The following is a 23,318-nucleotide window of genomic DNA, read 5'->3' on the forward strand; positions in this document are numbered from 1 at the left end:
AAACTTTCCCTCAATATGATACAGAAACTAAATGAAAAATATATGACTTTAGTCAGGCATTATCTGAATAAAGAATAGGAATCTGACTGAGCTTTCAATGCCAACTTTCAGCTCTCGCTTTTCAGTTCTTGGTGATGCAGCCACAATTGCAATGAAATAAAGAATGGAGGTTTGACACCCAGCCTTGTGAAGGAATGTGCATCTCTGATCTGTAAAACAAACCAAAAGCAGCGTACAGATTTTTTGCCACCGGCTTAAGACAACAAAAAATCAACAAAGAGAGCAACACTCGCTTGACGCTTTTGTTTATTCACACAACTGAGACTCTTGTGTAAAGAACAGTTGTGGTTGCTACTTGTTTTAGTGTGTAGGTCTAAGTATGCATGTTCCTTATGTTGTCATCGGTGCATACTTTGTGTAGACTTGAATTTTTTCTGTGGTGTGATAAAGTGAAGCTAGTGGTGTGTGTGTGTGTGCGCAGGTTTTTCAGGAAGAGTACAGCGTGTTTTTCCTGAATCAAGGAGGATCTCTGGTGGCCATCCGACACACACCTCTGCCAATTAGACACATTTGGTAAGGCTCTCCAAGGACGTACCGCATCTTTTTCGAGACTATACTCAATCTTCAAAACAAGGAGTGAGACTGCTTTTCTGCTGAGGGTTTTCTTACTGAATTCAACTCTATTTGTGGCTGGTCTGTCTGTGATCCAACCATTGTTCTCTCCCTCAGGCTGAGTTTTGATGAGGGCAGAAACTGGGACAAATATAGCTTCACCTCCTCTCCGCTCTATGTTGATGGGGTGCTGGGGGAGCCTGGAGAGGACACCCTCATAATGACGTAAGATATGAAGGAATCATAAAGAGCTTATGTGTTTCTAGTTTGGTAATTATTGCACTGGGTAATTATATATTACCCCGATGGAGACTTGGATGTGTACATAAATATTCTTGAGTCTATTTAATGTGGTTTTGAAAGGGTTTCATAAGCCCAAGATGTAGAGGAGTTTCTCAACCCACAGAGGATTATGGATTAAAGTCAGTGTAATAAACTCACACAAAGCAGAGTTATATTTTTCTATACATCTGCCCCGTACAGCACATGTCTCTGACCTTTCATTTCTGGCTTGTTTGTGCAGAATATTTGGTCATTTCAGCCATCGATCTGAGTGGCAACTTGTCAAAATCGACTTCCGGTCCATTTTCCAACAGCAATGCACATCTGAAGATTACATGACATGGCAATTACACAATGAGGTAAGGGGATCTTGCCGCTGCTCCTCGCTGATTAAACCCAAGTGAGTCTCTTTGATTCAGTCACACAATGAAAGAAAGATGGTGCAAGACAAAAAAAAAGAAACCTCTGAAATGTTTATGATGCATTATTCATCACAGGGTGAAGTGTGCATCATGGGAATGAAGAGAATCTTCCAAAAACTGAAAGCAAACGTTCGATGTGTCAAGGCCAGAAATCAGTATATTTCCCAGATGTCAGACTCCTGCCCGTGCACAGAGGCAGATTTTGAGTGGTGAGTTCCCTGCTCTGCAGCTATTCTCTTCACTTCATTAAATCCAATGCACAACACTTTATCACTCTCCAGAGGCAGAGTCTGTGAAGCAAACCTAAGGCACAACAAGGGGAGTGTTTGAAGAGTCACATTTTGTGATTTACAACTTGTTATTCAGATTTCTGTTATTTTGTTTATCGTCTTAGGATGTTAGTTAATCCTATGGATTTAAAATTTACCATCAGTTGTTTTAAGTCTTGGGTAAGATTGGTATTATAATCAATATCTCCATATAAATAAAAACATTTTTCTGATTTTTATATATATCACAAAACAGCAAATGTGTGCAAAATGGCATCTAAACAATCACACATGAGGTCACACATTACATCAAACACAACTTAAACTACTAATTTTATCTACAGTTTGTCATGAATAATTAATTTGGACAACATAATTTGGTAACACTTTACTTGAAGGTATCTACATAAGAGTGACATGACACTGTCATAACTATGACATGACACGGTCATGAACCTGTCATGAACATTATGTACATGTCATAAACGTTTATGACTGCTGTCATTAAGTGTCATTCGGATTTTGTAATGACAAGTTGACATTGTTTGGGTTGTCTTGATTATGACAACTTGACATTAACAAGAAATCTTCTTGTGTTTATGACAAGTTGACATAATGATTATTATTGTTATGACAAGGACATCTTCTGGTAATGTCATCCTGGTTAATGTCAAGTTGTCATTGTAAGGACATCCCAAACAAATTTAATGTCAACTTGTCATGACAAAGACAACTTCTGGTAATGTCACTTTAATTAATGTCAAGGTGTCATAATCAAGACAACCCAAACAATGTCAACTTGTCATTACAAAAACCGAATGACAGCAGTCATAAACGTTGATGACATGTACAAAATGTTTGTGACAATGACATAGTTATGGCAGTGTCATGTCACTCGTATGTCGATACCTTCAAGTAAAGTGTTACCCATAATTTTATGAGACAGTTACGATCATGTCATCCCAACTATTTAACTGACAGAAGATATTGATTGAAATGATTGAAGCTCAGCCCGAGAAGTCAAATATTTGATAGCACTACTTCTCTGCATCTTTCTACTTATATCAACCGCCCTTGAATAGATTTGCATAAATAATAAATCTTACGCCTCACTCTAGAGTCTATTACATTATTATATACTTCTGTACGTCTAACAAGTTTCACTTCAAATCAGAACTTTTTGTACCTCTGTATCACTCGACTCTGTCTCATATTTATCTTCCTGATAAATACCCAGCACCTACTCGTATATTAAACAAGCTTAATACCACTTTATTACTAAAAAGGCTTTTTAAACTTTCCAACTCTGCCTTCTGAGACTGTGTTTCCCTGATCATGATGAAAGAAGTCTGACAGAACCCTCTCACTTTCTCAAGGTGTAATTATAGTTTGTGTAAACACGCACAATCCTTTTTCTGCTTCAGAAGTTTGATACATAAAACATCAAATCTCAAACACTCGGAGCCGCCGTGCCGTGAAAAGTTTACTCGAGCCGAGAACACCTCTATACACAGTAGACATGTACTTATTCTGATGATTCTGTTTGAGGCAGGTAATTATATTTGATACTTTAAATGAATGATAACCAATCTCAATAACTCCACGGTATGTCTTTCTCTCTGCTTGTTGTTCCAACTCAAACAGTGACTACGGGTTTGAGAGGCAGATTGATGGGAGCTGCGCCCCGGCCTTCTGGTTCATCCCGTCAGCAACATCTAGAGACTGCATCACAGGGGACAGCTTCCTCAACACCACAGGGTACACCTGATTTCTCTGTACTGACACAAGCAGAGGGAGTAGTGTTTGTAAAAATGTCCTTGGTTACATTCAAGCTCAGCTTTCCTGAAAATCACCTGCTACTACTGTGTGAAAATGGTTGTGTACTATTCACTACCCAAGAAAGGTTTTTAACCTTCAAAACAGACGGAAGGAGGAAGATTGCAAGAAAATCTGAACACAAATAGGATTACAAATTGGTGTGAGGGTGAATATAGATAAAGGAAACGATGAACTTTCAGCCACAGTAAACCGAATGCACCTGAACACCACATTAACAGGGCTTAGCGAGCAGGTAGAGAAGTCAAGATAGCTAAAAGTAATGGATAATTAATTAAAATGTCAACTATTTTCACAATATTTCAAATTTTACATTAGAGAAGATATACAAAATACACACATACACAAACATGGCTCCAAATCCCCTCCCTGTCCTGCCCCAATACAAACTGAAAGAGGATTTTACTCATAAGGCGTAAGTAGTTGTCAACTAAAATTAAAAGGAAAGAGGAAAAAGAAGGAATAATTAAGCATATATGACATAAAATAACAAGCTTTTTCAGATGACTAATGATGTATTAAAGCTGGTAACATCTTTATACTAGAGGCCTGTACTATGAACACAGATCATCTTACCCAGGATATCTCTTATGGTTATCTGGTTATCAACCAGTTCAGTCAACTCTGGGTTTTCCTATCCAGCCACGAGCGTGTTCATGTGAAAGAGGAGGGGGTGTTAATGACAAGCGACATCATCAGAACCATGACGTGAAGTAGGCTACATCATATGATATGTGATGAAACAGTACCGAAAGTGTCTGCTACTACGAGACAGTAAAGTGTCAGTGCCGTGGGATGTAAACAATACTATAATTTTATAACAAAAGAATGTGGAAATATTGAAAACACTATCCAAAAAGACATTGTCAGCTGAGACTTAAATTATGTGTAGGTATCATTGGACTATATGTGACATAGCATAGAGTATTTTTTGCTGTTTAGCTGGATGATAACGAAACTACTCTGAAAATGTCACATAAAACACTTTAAAGTGGGGCATCGGTCGCTTAGTGGATAGAGCAGGCGCCCCATGTACAAGGCTGTTCCCACAGCAGCCCGGGTTCGACTTCAGCCTGTGGCCCTTTGCTGCATGTCACTCCCTCTCTCTCCCCCCCTCACACTTGTCTGTCCTATCCATTAAAGGCTAAAAATCCCCAAAAACTATCTTAAAAAAATAAAATAAAATAAACAACACTTAAAAGTGACGCCAGACTGTTTCTGCTACTGAAGTAACAGGTGGAAAAGTAGCCTAATTAATCATTGATGAGGTCTGTCTGACCCAAATGTTGCATTTATGATAACGAGAGCCAATTAACAGTGTGGGGATTATTTTACTAATAAGATATTATCTGTTTTATCCTAGTTCTCATCACGTAGGTGTCTCATGTTATTTTGAGCCGCATTGATGGAATCAGGGTGTAAAGGTAGCAGCACTGTCAGCAATCACTGCAGATTAAAGTAAACTTTGTAAAGGCTCAACTCCTGCTAAAATAATGTGTTTAGTGTGAAAACAATCTCTCTCTTTATTAGAAACTCTGTTTTAAAACCAGTGGAAACAGAGCCCTGGAACAATGAAATGATTTTACTGACTCTACTCTTTTTTATCTGAGACTCCGGACTATTGTTGATCAATACTTTTTTCTTCAGTGATCTGATTGGACAGAGGTCGGGGTGTTGGCAGGCTGTGATCTGATACTCTGAAGTTAACCTGCTCTGGGGCAGGTTATCTGTACAGAATAAGCTACCACAGTGATTTATCCTTGTAAAAAACGAAATTGAAAACCCAGAGTTAACCCTGAAGTTATGTCTCAAACTCCAAATCCTGCTTCGGAAGCAATCTTCAGAAGCATGTTAAACTCATTTCTGGGAGAACAGTATGTGATCTATTTCAGTGGCGTGCTACTATTCATTTCCAAAAACCATCTAGCTTTAACAAGATGGAAATCAGACTTCCACATCATTGCTGTTCACTTCTTGGCAATTCATTAAGTTGTTTCTAAAAACCTTTTTTGAAAGCTTCTTTAATGTGCACTAATGGTTGTGAGATTCCCCAGCAACAGTAACAATGACACTGGGTGACGGCACTGTGTAGTTATTTGTAAATAAAAAATCAGTTCTTCTTCAAGGATCAGGCAAATAGCCACATAAAGATAAAAAACAACGACCAGCCAGCTCACTCAGTGTCAAAGTCCATGGCTCAGGCAGGTAGTAAAAAAATACATCCGAGGCACTCTGACTGTGGTTAAAAAATCATTTGGATAAACCATGTGCTTCAACTAGAAAGTCGTCATCAGGTTCTGAAATGTGTTGGAAATAGGTGTGCAATTTGCAGATCCAGCGGGAAGAGAAATCCTGTTAGATATGTCATGATATTACAAAAGTCATGCCAGATGGTATTAGGATTTGTACATGACCAGGTGCAATGCAAAAATCATCCCTACTCTATACTACACCTAAAACACATGCTTGACTCAGGTTTGTATTTATGCAATCTCTGCGGTATAAAATAGAGTTGGTGGAGAAGGTCATAAAGGATCGATCTGTATCCTGCATTATTAGCGGCTGACACACTTTTTTTTTGGCACAATTTGGACCAAAGCTCTATATCAATTGTTACATCTAATTCAAACTCCCACAACTCTCTAGATTTATGCAACCCCGGCTTTAAAGCTCCATCCATCAACAGAAAATACACTTTTGAAATGAATCCAAGAACATTTCCCTCACGAAGCAGCTTCTCTATATCACTTAACACATGTAAAGTCTCGAAGGTCCTAGAGTGGTTTTAAGAAAGGAGCTTAGTTGTAAATAACAAAGGACGTTTTTGCCTGAGAAGTACTCTCCTCTTTAGTTTTCTTAAGATTCCTCCAGATTAGAGTCCTGCACAGGTCTGATTTTGACGACCCACTCCTGAACCAGAATTATGATGTGGATTGACCAATTAGTTCCACAACCTGACCCAAAACTGCAAATCCTATAATAACCATACGCTGTTGAAATAACAGTTAGGCAGCATGTCTAAAGTGATTATTTTTCGACATTTCATATATGTGAAACTAAGATAATATGTTTTAACAAAGGTGATTTGGGGAAAACAATTTAAATGGATATTTTTTTGCTTATTCTCATAATACTGAGCTGCATTCAGCGTTTACGTGCCTGTCAGTAAGCCACCTTATTGAGGCACCTATCATATTCCAGCTGCCACAGAAGACAGAGCTGACACACAGAGTCAGCAGTTAGAGGATTAAAACGTCAAAACATTGAATTAAATTATTATATTCTCATTTTATTTTGATGTATTTATCATGCAACACCTGCATTCTGACCCGCTTGTTGTTTGTTTAATCCAGAACCAAACCAGGAAATAAAATAAAGACAAAATACCGCACGCATACTGTATCACCTTTTTGGGGGTCACCAACTGGGTACCTGCATGTACATGACCCAGTGCAGGACTCCTGATAGTGAATCCTTTTCTGATGCCACACTTTCAGAATTTTGTTTTCCAGAGTCATGGGTATGACTTCTCTCTGTCTCAAAGGTGTTTTAGGTGACTCACTAGCCTCTTGTCTCTCTTGCAGACCTCATACCATATTTTGATTATGTTTACTTAAACAGTTGTAGTGGTTGTGATCAGTAGCTGTGTTTTGCATGACAAAATATCAACACATCCTTTTTAATATAATTAATAGTGTAACATCTGTTACGAACGGACACGTTTGTAACAGATGGCTGGTGTCATTAAAAAGCTAATTGGGCTTATCTGATAGAGCTGTGGGGGAATGGTAGACAAAAAGTTTGTTGTAATTCTCTAATGAATGTCTCCCTGTGTGTGCATGTGCTGTATGGCTGCTTCTACATCCATGTGGTGCTCATCCGTGTCTTCTGGGGGTCTTTAATGAATTCCAGATATCGCCGGGCTTTGTCTAACAACTGCACTGAGGGAACTCTGCTGAAGTACAGCCCCAGGCGACAGAAGTGTCCCAGTCAGGCCCCCAAGGGCCTCCAGCTCTTCACCAGTGAGGGAACATTGGTAGCAACACTGGAGAGGAATGTCACTTTCTTGGTGTTTCTGGAAGAGGTGCTGACTTCACTTTATCAAAGCAACAGCAGTGTGTGTATTACAGGGTGATGCTTGTTGGCCACATGCTTTTTCTGTAGTGTTTTATCTGTATATCGAGATGCTGTCAGAGGCACAGCACAGAGTCCGCAGCACCAGTGTATCAAATAAATATGCACTGACGTGATTTACCACTTGACCTCGTTCTTGTAGATACTTTTGTAGATATTATGGAAAATGCACTCTTGTTATGTGTCAGCAAGGATGCTGACAAAACAATTGAGACTGCAGTGTGAGTGACAGTATTTTGTTTTCTTTTTGAAGGGCCTCGGCTCCATGACAAGTATAACAGTGGACTTCGGCGACGGGACCGCCATATCGTATGTTAACATAAGCTCCATCGATGACGGGGTCAAACATATCTACAGTAAAGTTGGCATCTACCAAGTCTCTGCTACAGCAACCAACAGTCTGGGCTTTGACAGGGTGATACTCTACCTCCACGTCTCCTGTGAGTCAAAACAACAACAGACATTTATAAGTTGCAGCTAAAACATGAACAATTGTATGAGTACTCATCCAATGATGTTTGAATGTGTTAATATGAGAAAAGTGACCCTTTTCCTCCAGAATATTATTTAAAGGGACAGTTCAAAACTTTTCTTCTCACCTGTAGTGCTATATATAAATCTAGATTGTTTTGTTTTGAGTTGCCGAGTGTTGAAGACATCGACTGTAGAAATGTCTGCCTTCTCTCCATTGTAATGGAACAGGAAGCACTCGGCTTGTGGTCCTCAAAACGCTCAAAAAACCCTCAACAGCAATGTCTCTTTCTAGAAATCATGACCTGGTTACTCAAGATAATTCACAGACCTTGTTGTGAGCAGTTTCATGCAGGAACTCTTTTCTTTACAGAACTACACCCGTCAACCGTATCACCACACAGAGGGATGTGTGCGTCCACTCATGGACGAGAGGCTCGTACTTGTCACAGCACAAGATGTAAACATTAATGGGGTCTACCTCGACTGAGCTGTAACATTAGCATAAGGAACTATTTTCTTCCTACCGTACTACACCTCCCAACCACATCACTGGAAGTGTGTGTCTACTGCTAGCCATCTAGCCCCACTAATACCTTTTTCTACCAAAATTATTGCATGGACGCAGGATTTTTAAATGCAGGAAAAGTCATGGATGTCATGGATGGGCTTGAAAACAGTAGAAGGGAGCATGGAGATCAGTGAAAATGGTACGGTTGTTACCTCTTTTTTAAATCTCTTCTTCATTCACACTCTCTCAAACTCAAAACAGCAACTAAATTTTGAACAGTGTTCGAGTGCTGCTTTGATGGAGGTGGACGGTATTTTGTGGCAGCCCTTAATTGCATCACACTGGCAAAGGGGCTAAAATTGCTGCATCCACCCGGGTGTTGCATTTCCATCACTGCCAATCTGAGATAATTGGAGCTGGAGTCGATAAATACCTGTGACTACTGTAGAGTGATTTGTCCCGAGAGTGAGTACCGATTGTTACCTTTGCCATTAAATACTGATGCCAAATGTTTGTGGCTTTTTTTGTCAGGGGAAAAGGGGCTTCAGCTAGCTATTATTACAGGAGCACACCATTAATGTTTACATCTTGTGCTGTCATGTGCACTAGCCTCTCGTCCATGAGTAGATGCAGACCTCCTTCTGCGTGATACTACGGTTGGCCGGTGTAGTTTGACTAAAGGAAAATAGTTCCTACATGAAACAGCTCACAACAAGGTCTGTGGATTATCTTGAGGAACGGGGTCATTATTTCTGGAAAGAGACATTCTTGTTGAGATTTTCAGATGTATTTTTGGTGCTTTGAGCATCACACGCCAAGTGCCATCCAGCTCCATTATATTAGAGAGAAGGCAGACATGTCTATGGCTGATATCTAATTGTCTCTTTAGGTTAAGGTCTGCATTATTTAATCAATTTTGTAATACCTCTGTAATTCCACTCTTGATCTGCATACATAATGAAGTGAACTTGTTAGGTACTATCTTAATTTCACTTAATACCATATGTTGACAACAGCATATGCAAAGGTCTTGATTCTTTCACACAGCTAATCACAGGCTCTAACATCCAACAGCTTTCACATAGGTCAAAACACTTCAACTTGTGAGCCTTTGCAAAGCAAAAATAATTCAAACACTTCTGCAAACATGCTCACGACTCTTCTGTAACTTCAAATTGGCTCATTAAAGCGAGACTTCATCCAAAATCTCCATCCAAAGTTTCGAGTGTCACTCACCCCGTGTAGGCGTAAAAGACGGCTCCTCTTTGAAAGAGAAGAGCAGCTGTGGTCAGTTAGAATTCAGCTCATTATAATGGATTCCAATGGTGGCATTTTCATGACGGCAAATAAATCATCAGAACATCCACAAACACTTGTCAAAGCACTCCCACAGTGCAATCAAGTTCTCCACTGTCTGTCTACATACTCACTGTTCCAGGCAGTCGTTGTTGTGCCAAAAAAACAGCATCAGAGAAGCACTATCCGGCCATATTTTAACAAAAGGTGTTAATTAATAGTGTTCGTATTTTCTCTCTAAAGGTCAGCTTGAACAGGTCCAGCTCTCGGCTCCTTCTGTGGTCGTCAAGAACAAAGCCGTAAACCTCACGACAGTCTTACGCCCCAGCAATGTGGGAACAGTCACCTATTACTGGTGGTTTGATAACAAAACAGAGGTAAGCCCTGCTTTCTCATTCTTCACCATGCAGCCTGCTGACACTGAATGACATGATAGATTCACAAGTCACACTACATCTCTCTCTCTGTCTGTGTTTGGCTTTCAGCCTGTTGTGACTCTGGACGGAGCGATGTCCTTTACTTTCTCCAAGGAGGGAAGTCACACTGTCACTGTTCAGGCTTCAGTCGGCACTACTGTCCATCAGGACCAAATGACTGTAGCCGTTTACGGTAAACTCAATGCACATAGACAAGCCTTTTAATGAACTTACAAAGGGAAAACTATGGAGTCAATTTTGTGTCTTTAAATTGACACTGAATCAATAAAAGCTTTAAAATCTACAAAGCCTTCCTAGGAAAAAAATTTTGTATCTCAAGGTTCACTTATGTGGTTTTTCAGGAGCTTTCATGGCCCTCATCAGTGGATGGCGTTTGCCTTGTTGTCTTATTAATGGTTTAGTTATGACATTACCTAAGTGACTAATTTGGCCCTATGATAACAAGTGGTTGCATGTAGATGGAGCAAACTCCATGAGATGTGGCTGAAAACCACAAATGGTCGTCATTTAGGGCCATTAGTCGACTAGTCGCCCGCATGTTTATGATATTAATTCAATCATTAAATTATATATCTTGGGCGGGGCAACACAATGGTTTCAGTTGAAGGTGTGAGAAAGAATAGTATCAGTAACATTGTTAACACTGTACTACATTACAGAGAAACACAAAACCATACTAATGAACCTTCATTAATATAGGCCTATATTTTATCTACAAGTGCACGTCACACACTGAGCGAGCTGCCTGTTAATGACGCTGTGGGCAAAGCAGTAATGATTGTGCTAAGTGGCTAATGGGCATGTAGCTACTGACATGTTTCAGATGATACGTCATGTTTGTAGTCGACCAATGAAGATGAGTTTACATATCACCTTGGGTTCGTCCTTCACCTTCTCAAAATGATCCCACACTTTGGATTTCCTGCCCGACATGTTATTAACTAGCCTGTGGAATAACCGCAGGTACCAGCCCTGGAAATTAGGGGCCGTACATATGCCGCGTTTTTAACCGACCTGTAAAACGCAAGGTGCCTTTTCTGTGCCAGCTTTCAAGAGCACAGCAGTAGGCTGCGTCTGAGGTTGCTCACCGTCTAGCCTGTTTACCTGAAATCCTGAGTGCAGAGCTGATCTTCTTCCAGGAGCTGTTTATAAGTGTGTAGGCCTATCGTCCGTGGGACAGATGTAAAGCTCTGGGTAGCCCTGCACTAACATGATCAACTTTTCTGTATTTATCAGACTGAATATTTATAGAAGAAGGGAAAGATATTTGTCGGCTGTGATTGGTTTGTAACGTGACTCCTGTCTGACTGTTGAGCGTGGCCACTTCCTGTGTCTGTCCTTTCAAATTAAATTAAAGGTTTTGATATATTTTGACAAGACGCAACTCCTAATAAAGTTTCACTTTTATTTTCTGCGACTAAGCGCCATATGAAATCTTGCTGACTAATGACCTTTCTGGTCGACTAACGTTTGGTCAACCATTAGGGGGCAGCCCTAATAATTACACACAGCCACAGTTGCATTCATGTTAAGTTTTTCTTTTCTTTTATTTCTAAACATTCTTTTAGACAAGATAAGACTTTATTAATCCCACACCAGCAGCTCAAAAGTCAGAAGCAGGAGAAAAGGTGGAAGAAGGTGATTAAGAGAAATTTATATACAGTCTTTATACACTATATACACTTGAGTTACAAATTATTTTTGTCTTTAAATATATCTACAACATGGAGCTAGACCAAATCATCATTGAGCTTATTAAGGAATTGCATCTACATAAAACCATCCAATAAAAGCAAATACAACATGGACCATACAATGTAAAGAGTCTGACAAAGGGAATTCATAGGTGAACACCAAAATATAGAAACTACACACAGAAACACACACACATACAGAGCTATAGATGAAGATTCAGATCATTTCTTTTATTTCAGTTTTGAATATTTTCTAAATGTTGCCAAAATTCATATGAAAATGTCAAATTTAGTAAGATTTCTGAGGCCTCTCTGTGATATTGATGAAGTAGTTGGATAAACAGTAGCTCTCCAGTGTGTAGCAATACATTACATAGCTGCCAATAGTGGATGATCAATATATTTTACCACGGGAACTCCAACTGTCTCCAGCCATCTGTATGTACCTAATAAGCAAAAGTCTTGGACTTAGTGATAGATAAATGATAGATGCACATGGGTAAAATACCAACAAGAAAATATATATGCAAGAAACTCTCTGTGCTTTTGATAACACCATGATTCACCATTAATCTTCTGCAGCTTCTCTGGGGTCTAATACGCAGCATCTTAAAAAGAATTAACTGCAGTCGTGAATCATATCAACGTTTATGAACTCTGAGAGAAATATGTTCGGTCCTCTTTGTAAATTTCAATTTGGCAATTACATCGCCCTTAAATCTTAGCCTTCATATTTTCTGAGGAAAAACCTGTGCACGGTACTTTGTTATTTAAAATATCTGAGGTGGATTATTGTGAACAGGGATGCTATATCATTAAAGTTAGACACAAGATGTACAGCAGGTTCTAATTTTATTTATGTTTATTTAGCCTTTAAGTAGCCAGCAAGGTCCCACTGAGATACAAGATGTCTTCTTCCAGGGACTCCTGGTCAAGACAGCAGTATATTAGCATAATCGGTCTCACTTTTTAAAATTTGATTTCTCTCTGAATTTCAGATTATTTCAGGTCACATATTTTGGCCTTTTCTTCTAACTTGGATGAGCTGAACCCCGGGGTGTCTGAGTGGAGAGAGGACATCGGCCGAGTGGTGAAGACCTGCATGGTTCAGGTCAGTTTGCTCGTATTATAAAGACCGCAACACAATCAGGAATAAACTCCTCTTTCAAATTCTGGCAATTAGCAGCTTTACGCTATCCTAGAGAGGAAAAACTCAAGTCTCTGTCTAGTGAGCCGATGACATTTCTGTTCTCGGTTATGCTGCGTTTGTAATGTATGCATGTGGTCTTGTGTCAAGCGCTGCACTCCAGTACTTGCAGTGTCTCTAACCTCACTCGCTGTGTAATTAGTTGTTAACCTCTACACGCTGACATGGCGCATCACCTGAAATCATTATTACCAGTACACGCTTTAAACTGAACTTGTCAAAACACTAAAGGGCAGTAAAAGCACTGCGGTGACAGTTGCCATTTGCTCTCTAAAGTGCTGAATGCCATTGCCTCGAGAGAACACCAAAACCTCAAGTAAAGAGAATCTTGCTGTGGTTAAGTGCGTCTGGATTCCTCACCCAGACACTGTGGGGAAGCAGGTTATGTAAAAGACCTGGATACTGAGCTCTATATATATCCTACAGTAGCCCTCAGTATGAAACATTCACTTTGACCTTCTGTCTTGTCAGATATTACCATGGTTTACACCAGGAAACTGACAGCAGACCTCTGGTTACGGCATAAATGCACTAAAAGCCCTGGCCTTTACCAAAGACTGTCAGATTGAACTTGCATGTTTTAGTTGATTCGTGCATTATATCTTGACAGTGACTGGTACTTAGGCAAATGATATATGAAGCAGAGAGCCAACTGTATTTACTCATTAATTCAGAGCCAAAGCATAGAATGCAGCTCCAAACACAGTCAATTAAAAAAAAGCCTTTTTAATGAGGTGGTTTTTTGTTCTTATGAAAGGTCACGGGAATCAGCGAGGATCAGCTGCTGGTCACTGTGCTCCCAGGTTTACCAACAACAGCAGAGATTTTCATCGTGCCCGAGAAGAGGCGCAGAGACGGAGGCATGGATGAAAAGTGGGCGCACCTGGATCAGGTACGGTCTCATCATATTTTAATGGCAGATGCTCACTACAATGTGGTTTTCTGTGATAATTAAAATCACACAAAAGAAAGCAGAGGAGGTCAAAAGAATGTCTCCAGAGAGGATGTACTTAGAGTGACGCACAACACTATTGAGATTTTGGTTAGAGGTCTATTTTTGTAATAAAGAGATATTTTATTGTTTGAACATTTCTCTTACCACAAGGTTACATCTTCTTTGAGTGCGATGATGTGAGTAACACAATACTCCTACAGAAGCACGGTATTCCAGTGGCATACTGTACACCAGGGCTATTTAATTACATATTGAATTGGTCAGGATTTTCAAACCAGGAAATGCAGATGGGCTCGACATTTCCAGCAGCCTATTCAAAGCCTTTTTTATTCGTTTTTGGTAATGATAGATTTTAGACAAATGCAAATGAATGTAGAAAAAATAGTTTTAAAATTGAAAAAACTTTTTTTGTCTCTCTCCATCACGGGCACATCACAAAGTGCACAAACAGAATACAAAGCTGCTGTCAATGCACAGAACCATAACAAGTGGCAATAACAGTGACCAATAACACACTCTCCCACACACACACCTCACCTTGTGACGTTTTCCGTTGTGATCAAAGAAAAGGGTTTAGGAAAAGACATAGGACGTATTTTTTGACTAATAAACCACAGCCCAGATGTTTTGAAAAGCTACTAAGCGTATTCAGAACTGCGTCACAGGAGAAATTGTTGACTTGTGAAAGATATGATTGGTTGTGTTGCTATAGCGATTCATATATTCTGCCCTATCGGTACTGCACGTGTGTAACCAAAGTAGCTAACTCACTCATTAGCTACTTGCAGACACTATATGTAGTTAACATATTTTGTCAAACGTCAATACAGGGCCACTCAGAGGTTACTTTCGGGCCAGATCTGGCACACAGGCTGCTAACTGAATAGGCCTGCTGTGTGTAACAGGGTATATCTTATAGGCACATATGTAGCTGTGTTTGTTTGTCAGCAAGATTACAGAAAAAGTACTGACCCGATTTTCATCAAACTTGGTGGAAAAGTGTAGAACGGACCAGGGAAGAGCCCACTACATTTTGGAGCAAATCCAAATCACTGATTTACACAGATTAATTTTCACTGTCGTTAACATTGCAAGATTGGGGTCTGCACTCACCAAGTTCCCTCCTAGTTTCCAGTGTTTTACATATTTTTCATTTAGTCGTCTTAAGTGAAAGGTAGATTTCTCCTCACAGTTTCTTTCATCAACAGTTATAGTTCATCCTTTGACACGAGTTTATGCGGGATTTCGCCAGCGGTATAATGTAACAAAAAAGCCGTCAGACTCCAATCATCATCTCGTTTGCAATCTCTCGCCAATATGAAAAAGTTTTTTTCAATTACACCAGTCCTCGTCTGGCTTTCCCATATATTACTGCTATCACCCTCAATTATCTCTGATTCTTTCTCCAATTTCTGTTTGACATGGACAGTTAAGGAGTTTTTAGAGTTTGTTGTCTTTCATCTGCCTCATTGGATATGTTGACGACATTAGATCCACTATCCTCGGCTTGTTTGATTCACTAAAGAAGTTTCTGACCTGAGGATATGTGAAGAACAGAGGCGTTTTTGACTGTAGTCATGACCACCTGCACTGACACCAACTCCAGACCAAGACTTTAACAGGGTTGAGACTGAGTCAAACCCAGACCAGACCTGTGCGAGTCCCACACAGCATGGCACACTTATGATAAAATATGTACACATTTCCATAAAAACATCCACAGAAAACAAATGATTTCTCCTCATTTACCTCTTTTATTGCCATATACTCTATATCCCTGTGTATGTATAACTGTACCAAGAGAAATCTTGATAAAGTAATTAAGACATTGCAGAGGTGAATTTTTTTGTGTGGGAATTTTCCTTTGTTTTCCATGAGCAAACAAATACAAACACTGAGAGGCTGAAATCAACTTTACCATCTTGATTCAACACTCCGTATTTGCTCAGACAGTTAAATGATATCCCTGCAGTTGTTGTCTTGACCAGTCTTGAAATAAAATCCCGAGTCCTCTTCGTCTGAGACAGAGACAAGACTGAGTCATAATGCAATCGAGCTCGAGACGAAACTGAGACTTTCAAGGCCGAGACCGATCTTGAGTGCCACAACAGTGTGCACTGGAATCAAAATATAGTGTCCAGATACTTATATTTGCACAGCTACCCTTGCTCTTATCTCTACTCTTCTCCTTTATTTGCTAGAGGTACATAATCTCTTATACAAGAGGCTAAAAGAAAACATAGCTTAGCTTATGCTCCACTTCTTTTATAAAGTGAATTCTTTTCCTACCCTCCAGGCAGCCATTGGCATTTATAAATTTTAGTCCAGTATGAAAATCAACTTGTGGAGTTTTAAAACTTGTTTTTCCGTGAGGCAATACATCACAATGAGCATCTTGTCCACATTTATTTTGTCAAAGTTACACTATTGTTGCATAGTAACAGGGTTTTAAGTGCAGCTCGATTTTGAAAGTCTGTACTCTGTCACCGCACAGCTATAAGGTTAAGTTTGACATAAATAAATGCAGACATGATGCTCATTGTGATGGATTACCGAAGTCAGCCAAGTTTAAAGTCTCTGCAAATGTATTTTCATACCACGGTGAGATGATTGGACACCACCGGCTGCATGGTAGGTAGGGAAAACGCTTTGTTATTCCTTGGAAAAGGTCAGCAGTAATGAAGAGTGTACATTTTTTTGTGGTAATTGGGGTAAAAGATGCGAGAAACTCTGGTGCGGTTCATTAAGTGAAAACACACACAGAGAACAAGAAGAATATGTTTTCTATAGCTCCGCTGTTATTAGCACGCCAGCACATAGGACACATCTCATCTCATGTAGCTCTGTAAGACATTTAGCTCAAGAGGAAACCCCTGCAGACTCAATCAACCAAAGAATTATTCTCAATTTAACTGTATTTGTGGGTTTATGACAGTTTAATCATGCAACACAAACTTAAATTGTTTGTTTCCTTTGCCTTTAAACAAAAAAATGTGACTGTGCTCATTGTATCGCGCAGACTCAAGTTTTAAAAATGAGATTTTGTGTCTTTATTCCTAAATGATTTAATGTTCCCTCACATGCACTTTGTGTTTTAATCCCTCCTGAAGAGTAATGCATCACGTCAACACTAGAGGGCAATGTCTTCCCATGTAACAGCACTGAAACAGCATCCATCAGACCACTGAGGAAAATACAAAGCATCTCAGTACATGTTGTAAACTCACAGCCATCTTTTAGAAGTTTTGAGACTTTCCTAAACCTTTATATTTATAATAACAAGCGCAACATTATCATTTCAAGACCTCATGCTTCACGCTTGTTATTTTCTTACAGCAAAATAAGATTCCTCAAAACTCATCTCTTATCGTGTTATAGAAAGCTGTTAAATGTGTAAACAAAACAACAACAACAGTGTTGTTTTCAAAGCACCAGCTAAGCTCAAACTCATTTATTCGTCATCAAGGCGAGGACCTCGATGTATCACAAGTAAACATAATTTTGCTGGCTCACAGTCAGTCTTGAACTAAGTTAATAGGTATTTAATTACATTGATGCATCATATAATTGGCAGCTCCGAGAAAGGAGACAAACTGGGGCAGGCGGCCTGGATTGGGAATTAAAGAGATGTATTTATCTAAAGCCTGTCTGATTACCTGGCAGAACCTCACAGACAATAGGGTAATAAATCTTCAGTTCACCGCTCTCATCTCCAGTGAATGACTCGCAATGTGGATGCTTTAAGTGAGCGTGTGCCGACACATACACACATGCATGTGGCGGGTGTATGTGTGGAGCAGCTTATTAAAATGTGTAATAGATTTACTGACCCTGATATGCCACTAGAACAAAAAGTAATTATTCATACTGTGTAGAGCAGTCTAATTTTAACCAGTGGAAAGATTTTAGAAAGAGCGAGATGGAATTAGTGAGGCATGGCTAAGGACTCAAATGGGCTCTGGGAAGGCATTTTGGTCTCCTGTTAAATGACTGCTTCATCTAGGTGTGAAAAGCAGGGGGAACTTGAGGCACTTCAGGGAGAAAAATTAAAATGGCAATTTTATGATATTAAAACATACTTTGATTTCCAATAGCTTTGCCTCACTGAACTTTCAAATCGGTATCTCATGCTTCCTTGAAAACAGGTGTACCAAAATAAGCCCGGTGAGAAATTCCCTGTTGTGCTAGAAATTGCAAAAGATTTTCTTTCTTTTTTTTTTTTTTTTTTAAAATGTCACTGCTACACCATAAGCAGGCCGCCCTTTTACCTGACAGGGTTTCCATCGCCATTAAGAGCCTGCTGCGTTTCGCTGCAGCAGGTTTGGTTTTCCGTGTGTCATATCAACGTTTGCTCCTCTTTAGAAGGAAGCAAAAATTCTGATTCATAATTCAGGCTGTTAGATGAAATGACTGCGGTTGAAATATTGATGACCATAGAATATTGCTGTGCAGCCGCTGCTAACTGAGTCTTCCCTGCTCCGTCACTCCTCCTCATAGCTTTCTCAGGTTCTGCTAAGTGCTTTGAACCAAGACCTCATCCAGTTCACACTCAAGCCGGGGGTGCAGGTGAACGTGTACGCCACGCGGCTGTCTCCAGGTGAGTCCGCCCGCCTCTGCCGTATGCTTACCTCAACAAATGGTAGTCCAGTCCATTTTTGGGAGAGAGGTGTATTTCAGGTGGTTGTCTCTGGGACCAGATTTTGTGCAAGTCTTCCAGCTTGGAGGTGAAGATGACTAGAAAGTCCACATGGGTACAAACAAGGACTACAAACTACTGACTGGGTCATTGGTGTATTGTTTGTTTTTTATATATGTAGAGAGCAGTATTAATAGAGTGGATTATCATGGATAAAGTAAACTTAAAGTGGAAACAGACAACTTTTCAACTCTTCCTCTCTAGTGTTTGCAAAAGGTATTATTGGTGGCCCCACTGTCGCAAAGACAATCAGATTGCTTTCCGTTTTCTCAGAGCTTAGCAATGGGGATCTTTTTCTTTTTCCGGTTGTAGTTTCCACAGTTAATTCAGTTGTCCAACATTTGCCACCTCCATTGCTGGGGATAGTAACTATGAAGAACTTACCCCTTTCAACCAACATGGAATTGGTTCTGTTCTGGCTCCCCCAACTAATGTTGAACTGTTCAGAGCATTTCAACCAAAATTAAATTGGTTCAGAATCCGGCAGGTTGGTTCTCAGCTGAAACCAAACAAATGTCAGGTTTGCCTTGACCTGAAGTTGTGACAGGTTGGAAAGACAGGATGAAGAAGTCAAGTGATAGTCATAAAAAAAACAACACGTTAACATTAAAAGTTAGTCCATACTTGTTTATTGGGTAAGGTCATCAATGTATTCAACAATTTTGCTACTACGGTTCCCTTCCTTTAAGTATTGTGACACGCCCTCCGCTAATGAAACATCCTTGATTACAGTGGTGTCATGCAAAACTGGTGGAAGCATCGGCTGGTCCACTAGATAGCACCAAGGCTCCAAGAATCCTGAACAGAACCGGGTGAAACCACAGCTAATTTGGTGGGAAAGGGGTAACTGATACACTTTGGCAACTGGGGATAGCTAATCCTCTTCCTGTTTGGGTTGTGCAGTGGTTGAAGCACTTCCTTTTTACTGCAAATTGAGCCTTCATTTACCCAGGATCACAGTGAAAGTGAGACTCATAGGGAGCCAGTTTAAACACAGATGATGTCATTATGCTATGAAGGTAGATAAAGTGTTGATTGGACATTAGCTCTCTCTCATGATTCTGGTATAATGTAAGTACAACAACACAGCAGTTGTGACTCATCATTGTTATATAATTTATATTCATATGGGATAAAGAAAAAATGTGCATTTATCCTCATTTGGCCTGCATGTGCACTCAATTTCTCTTTCATTCTTTCTCCTTCAAAGCTCCTCTCGTGGACAGCACTGATAGCGGCCACAGTGGCACCGCAGTCATCATGCTCGTGTCAGTCGTACTGATGGGCTTGGCTGTCTTTGTTATATATAAATTTAAAAGGTACAGTACTGGGTCTAATATATTGTAACCACAAACAAGGTGCAGAAAAACTGTGTGAAATAATGTGCAAAGATTAATCCTCAGATTTCCAGACTCACATCATCGCAGATATCTACGATAAGATAGATGTTATTGTTTTGTTTGTGCATGTGTATGTGTATGTGTTTGCATAACGACCCTGTTCAGAGTCGGCCCCATTATCTACAAGCGAGTACCTCACCGCTGAACTCCTAAAACTTTCCAGAAGTATTCAAACTCCATATATCTCTGAGTTATGGACACCCGCGACACAATAATAGCTCGAGGAATAAGACAATTCCCCTCTGTCTCAATCTGCAGAATATTACAGGGAATGACAGTCTAATCAATTCTCCCAGAGTGCTGAATGGGTGTCAGAGTCCTGCAGTTATCAATATTCATCTATCTGACAATGTGAGGGTTGACCTTTCGGAAATGCTAAACACAGCCATCCAAGGTGAGGCATACTCTGCAGAATGGCAGGAAAGGTTGAGGAGATAAGTCCTGAGACAACATATATTATACAGTGAGGGACATACAGTAAATAGCATCCTCTGCTGCAAGTAATCCCATGCCAATCACGGGGGGACTGGGTTAGTTCCACTGTAGTTTCTGGGTTTTCTACTCATTAGAAAGTAAAACCGTACTTAACTTTAACTTTCAAGATCTTAATTACTACATTAAGAAATCAACTTTTAGTTTCTAAAGCTGCTTCAAATGTCACAGCACCAGCTGCGGCACAAAATCACAAGGGGAGACTCTGAAATTAGAAATGCAAGATGTTAGTTTTAAGCAGAATTGGGGGTGCATCTGAGGGGATGAAAAATTGATTGAAAACGGAGGTGAACAATATGAAAGTGAGAGAGCAATGCCCAGTGGAATACAAAATGCCCTAGTTTCCAGCTTTCAAGCAACCCTCTCCCATCCTTAACAGTTAAAAATAGTGTGTGACACATTATGCTTAGTGAAAGCATTAGTGAAACAGACCTGATGGCAGGTTTCCATTAGCATGCCTTTTTTTAATGTCTTATTTTTTTTTTCCCCCTTGCTCCCCCTCTGTATGACCTGCAGGAAGATCCCAGGTATCAACACATACACAGCGGAGCAGCCTGACAAAGAACAAGAGGTCATCCCGACTGTGACCTCCATAGCCGTCCCAAACCCTGAGGGGGACAAGCTGACCTCACTGGATCATGTGGATGTACAGTTGGACTCAAAAGGCAAAGGTATTATGTGTCTCCCTCTCAGCTGCAGTCAGTCCTCAAGAATAGACAGAGTTTATTCACATTGTTATTTTCACATTTGTATGTTGGACAATGAGGGTCTGTAACTTGACAAAGTAAATGTGTGAGTAAGTCTGAGGTATTATTACATCTGTGAAAGAAAGCAGGTAATCACCACCTGCATTGTTTTTAATCCAATAAAAAAGGCAGCTTACAAAATGTTTAATTAGTTAAAGGGACAGTTCACCTCAAAATCAAAAAATACATATTTTTCTCCTTACCTGTAGTGCCGTTTATCAGTCCAGATTGTTTTGGTGTGAGTTGCTGACCATAGAGATGTTTGCCTTCTCTCCAGTATAATGGAACTAGATGGTGCTCGACTTGAGGTGCTCAAAGCGCCAAAAATATACATTTGAATAGCTCAACAGCAATGTCTCTTTCCAGAAATTATGACCCAGTTGCTCAAGATAATCCACAAACTTTAATAGTGTCATGTAGGCACTATTTTCTCTCCACCGAACTACACCTGCCAGCTACATCACCTCACAGAAGGAAGCGTGCATCTACTCATGGACAAACATAAATGGCATCCTTTGCGTTTGGAGGTTACCAAAGTATTGCAGTATATGAGGGTATTTAGAAATCCCAAAGGTATTTTCAATTCAAATTTTCAATACCGTCAAAAATACACATACTTCTCTTTCCATTAAACTGATACAGAGATGCTGTTTTAAGGCCATGTATTGTAGTGCACATCAAGCGCCACAAGAGGTCAGTCTCTACTAACAGAAAAAGCAACTGAGCGAAGAAAGATGGTGACTGTGAGTGGTAGGGATAATGTTACAGGACTAGTAAAAAAGGAAAATGCCTTTGCCCCTGTTCGGGAGTATTGCCACCTATAACTTTATCTTGAGATGACTTCTTCTAACGCCAAAACCAGTTAATTAGCCACATGTTTTTTATTCATTGAATGAATGAATGAATGAATGAATGCATCATCTCCAGATCTCCATTTTGGGATCTGCCCAATAACTGTCATCAGGTCCTCCAGAAAGAAGGGCATTTATTCCCTATCTATTTACAGTATTAAAGCATATAGAACCAGCATTGTAGGCTCGACAATATGACGTACACGCTACTATGACTTCTATCACCAGTAGCTCAGCTTTTACTTTTTTTTTTTTATAAACACAAATTCCATCATATACCGCGGTGAAATGTCAGGAAAGGCAGGAAGGTATTAAAAAGACATACATACTGCCCAGGCTTAGCGTCCTCTGTTAAGCTGTAAGGTTAGCTCGCTCAGTGGTGCTAGGTCAGCTAACAGCACATACACGTTTCCGGCTGCATCGTGACACGGTTTGGCAGGTGTAGTTTGGTAAAAAGAAAATAGTTCCTACATGTCCCGTCTGGCAATAGTGGTTGTATTTTCCCAGGTTCTGACATATCCAACTAGTTCTTAACTTAAGTTTTAAAGTCATTTCTATTAAAACTATTCACAGCAATGCCTATAAATAGTAAAGCTACAGTCACACCGTCACTTTAATTAAAAACATTATTGTACACATGGAAATAACAAGGATGCTTTTTTTGTCCTGTTAATTGAACTTTCCACTCTGAATTTGCAGAAATGTAATCATTATCTTTGTTAATTAGCACAGCAGACTGAGTTGGCTGTACACGTACAAAACACTTAGGCTCAGGAAAGCAGGGAGAGAAAGCCTTTGATCAGGATAAACTTTACACTTGTAGCGTTTCTTTTATCCTCTGCTATTCTGTGAACAACTTGGCTGCAGTTTTACACACAAACATGATATTTTAGAGTTCAAAGAAGTACTCGTAATGATTTGACTGATCTTTTCAATTTGTGTCTGATGCAAAAATGTTTTGCATGTGATACGGGCCAAGTGTTTGGCATGACATAGAAATAAAAACA

The 23,318-nt window shown here is 39.8% G+C and overlaps 1 protein-coding gene across 1 annotated transcript in view; it reads left to right on the top strand.

Annotated features, from left to right (window-relative positions):
- The window catches only part of LOC125903722 (VPS10 domain-containing receptor SorCS1-like), a 69,647-nt gene that overhangs the window by 43,321 nt on the left and 3,008 nt on the right, over positions 1-23,318 (top strand). Inside the window, exons 13-26 of the mRNA XM_049600821.1 lie at positions 482-573; positions 730-837; positions 1,136-1,253; positions 1,392-1,525; positions 3,230-3,343; positions 7,334-7,505; positions 7,809-7,995; positions 10,077-10,210; positions 10,319-10,442; positions 12,963-13,075; positions 13,929-14,063; positions 18,624-18,723; positions 20,033-20,141; positions 21,231-21,385. Of these exons, the coding sequence (XP_049456778.1) occupies positions 482-573; positions 730-837; positions 1,136-1,253; positions 1,392-1,525; positions 3,230-3,343; positions 7,334-7,505; positions 7,809-7,995; positions 10,077-10,210; positions 10,319-10,442; positions 12,963-13,075; positions 13,929-14,063; positions 18,624-18,723; positions 20,033-20,141; positions 21,231-21,385 (1,795 nt within the window). The remainder of the gene's footprint in view (positions 1-481; positions 574-729; positions 838-1,135; positions 1,254-1,391; positions 1,526-3,229; positions 3,344-7,333; positions 7,506-7,808; positions 7,996-10,076; positions 10,211-10,318; positions 10,443-12,962; positions 13,076-13,928; positions 14,064-18,623; positions 18,724-20,032; positions 20,142-21,230; positions 21,386-23,318) is intronic.

Source organism: Epinephelus fuscoguttatus, linkage group LG16, assembly GCF_011397635.1.
Source record: "Epinephelus fuscoguttatus linkage group LG16, E.fuscoguttatus.final_Chr_v1".
Lineage (NCBI taxonomy): Eukaryota > Metazoa > Chordata > Actinopteri > Perciformes > Serranidae > Epinephelus > Epinephelus fuscoguttatus.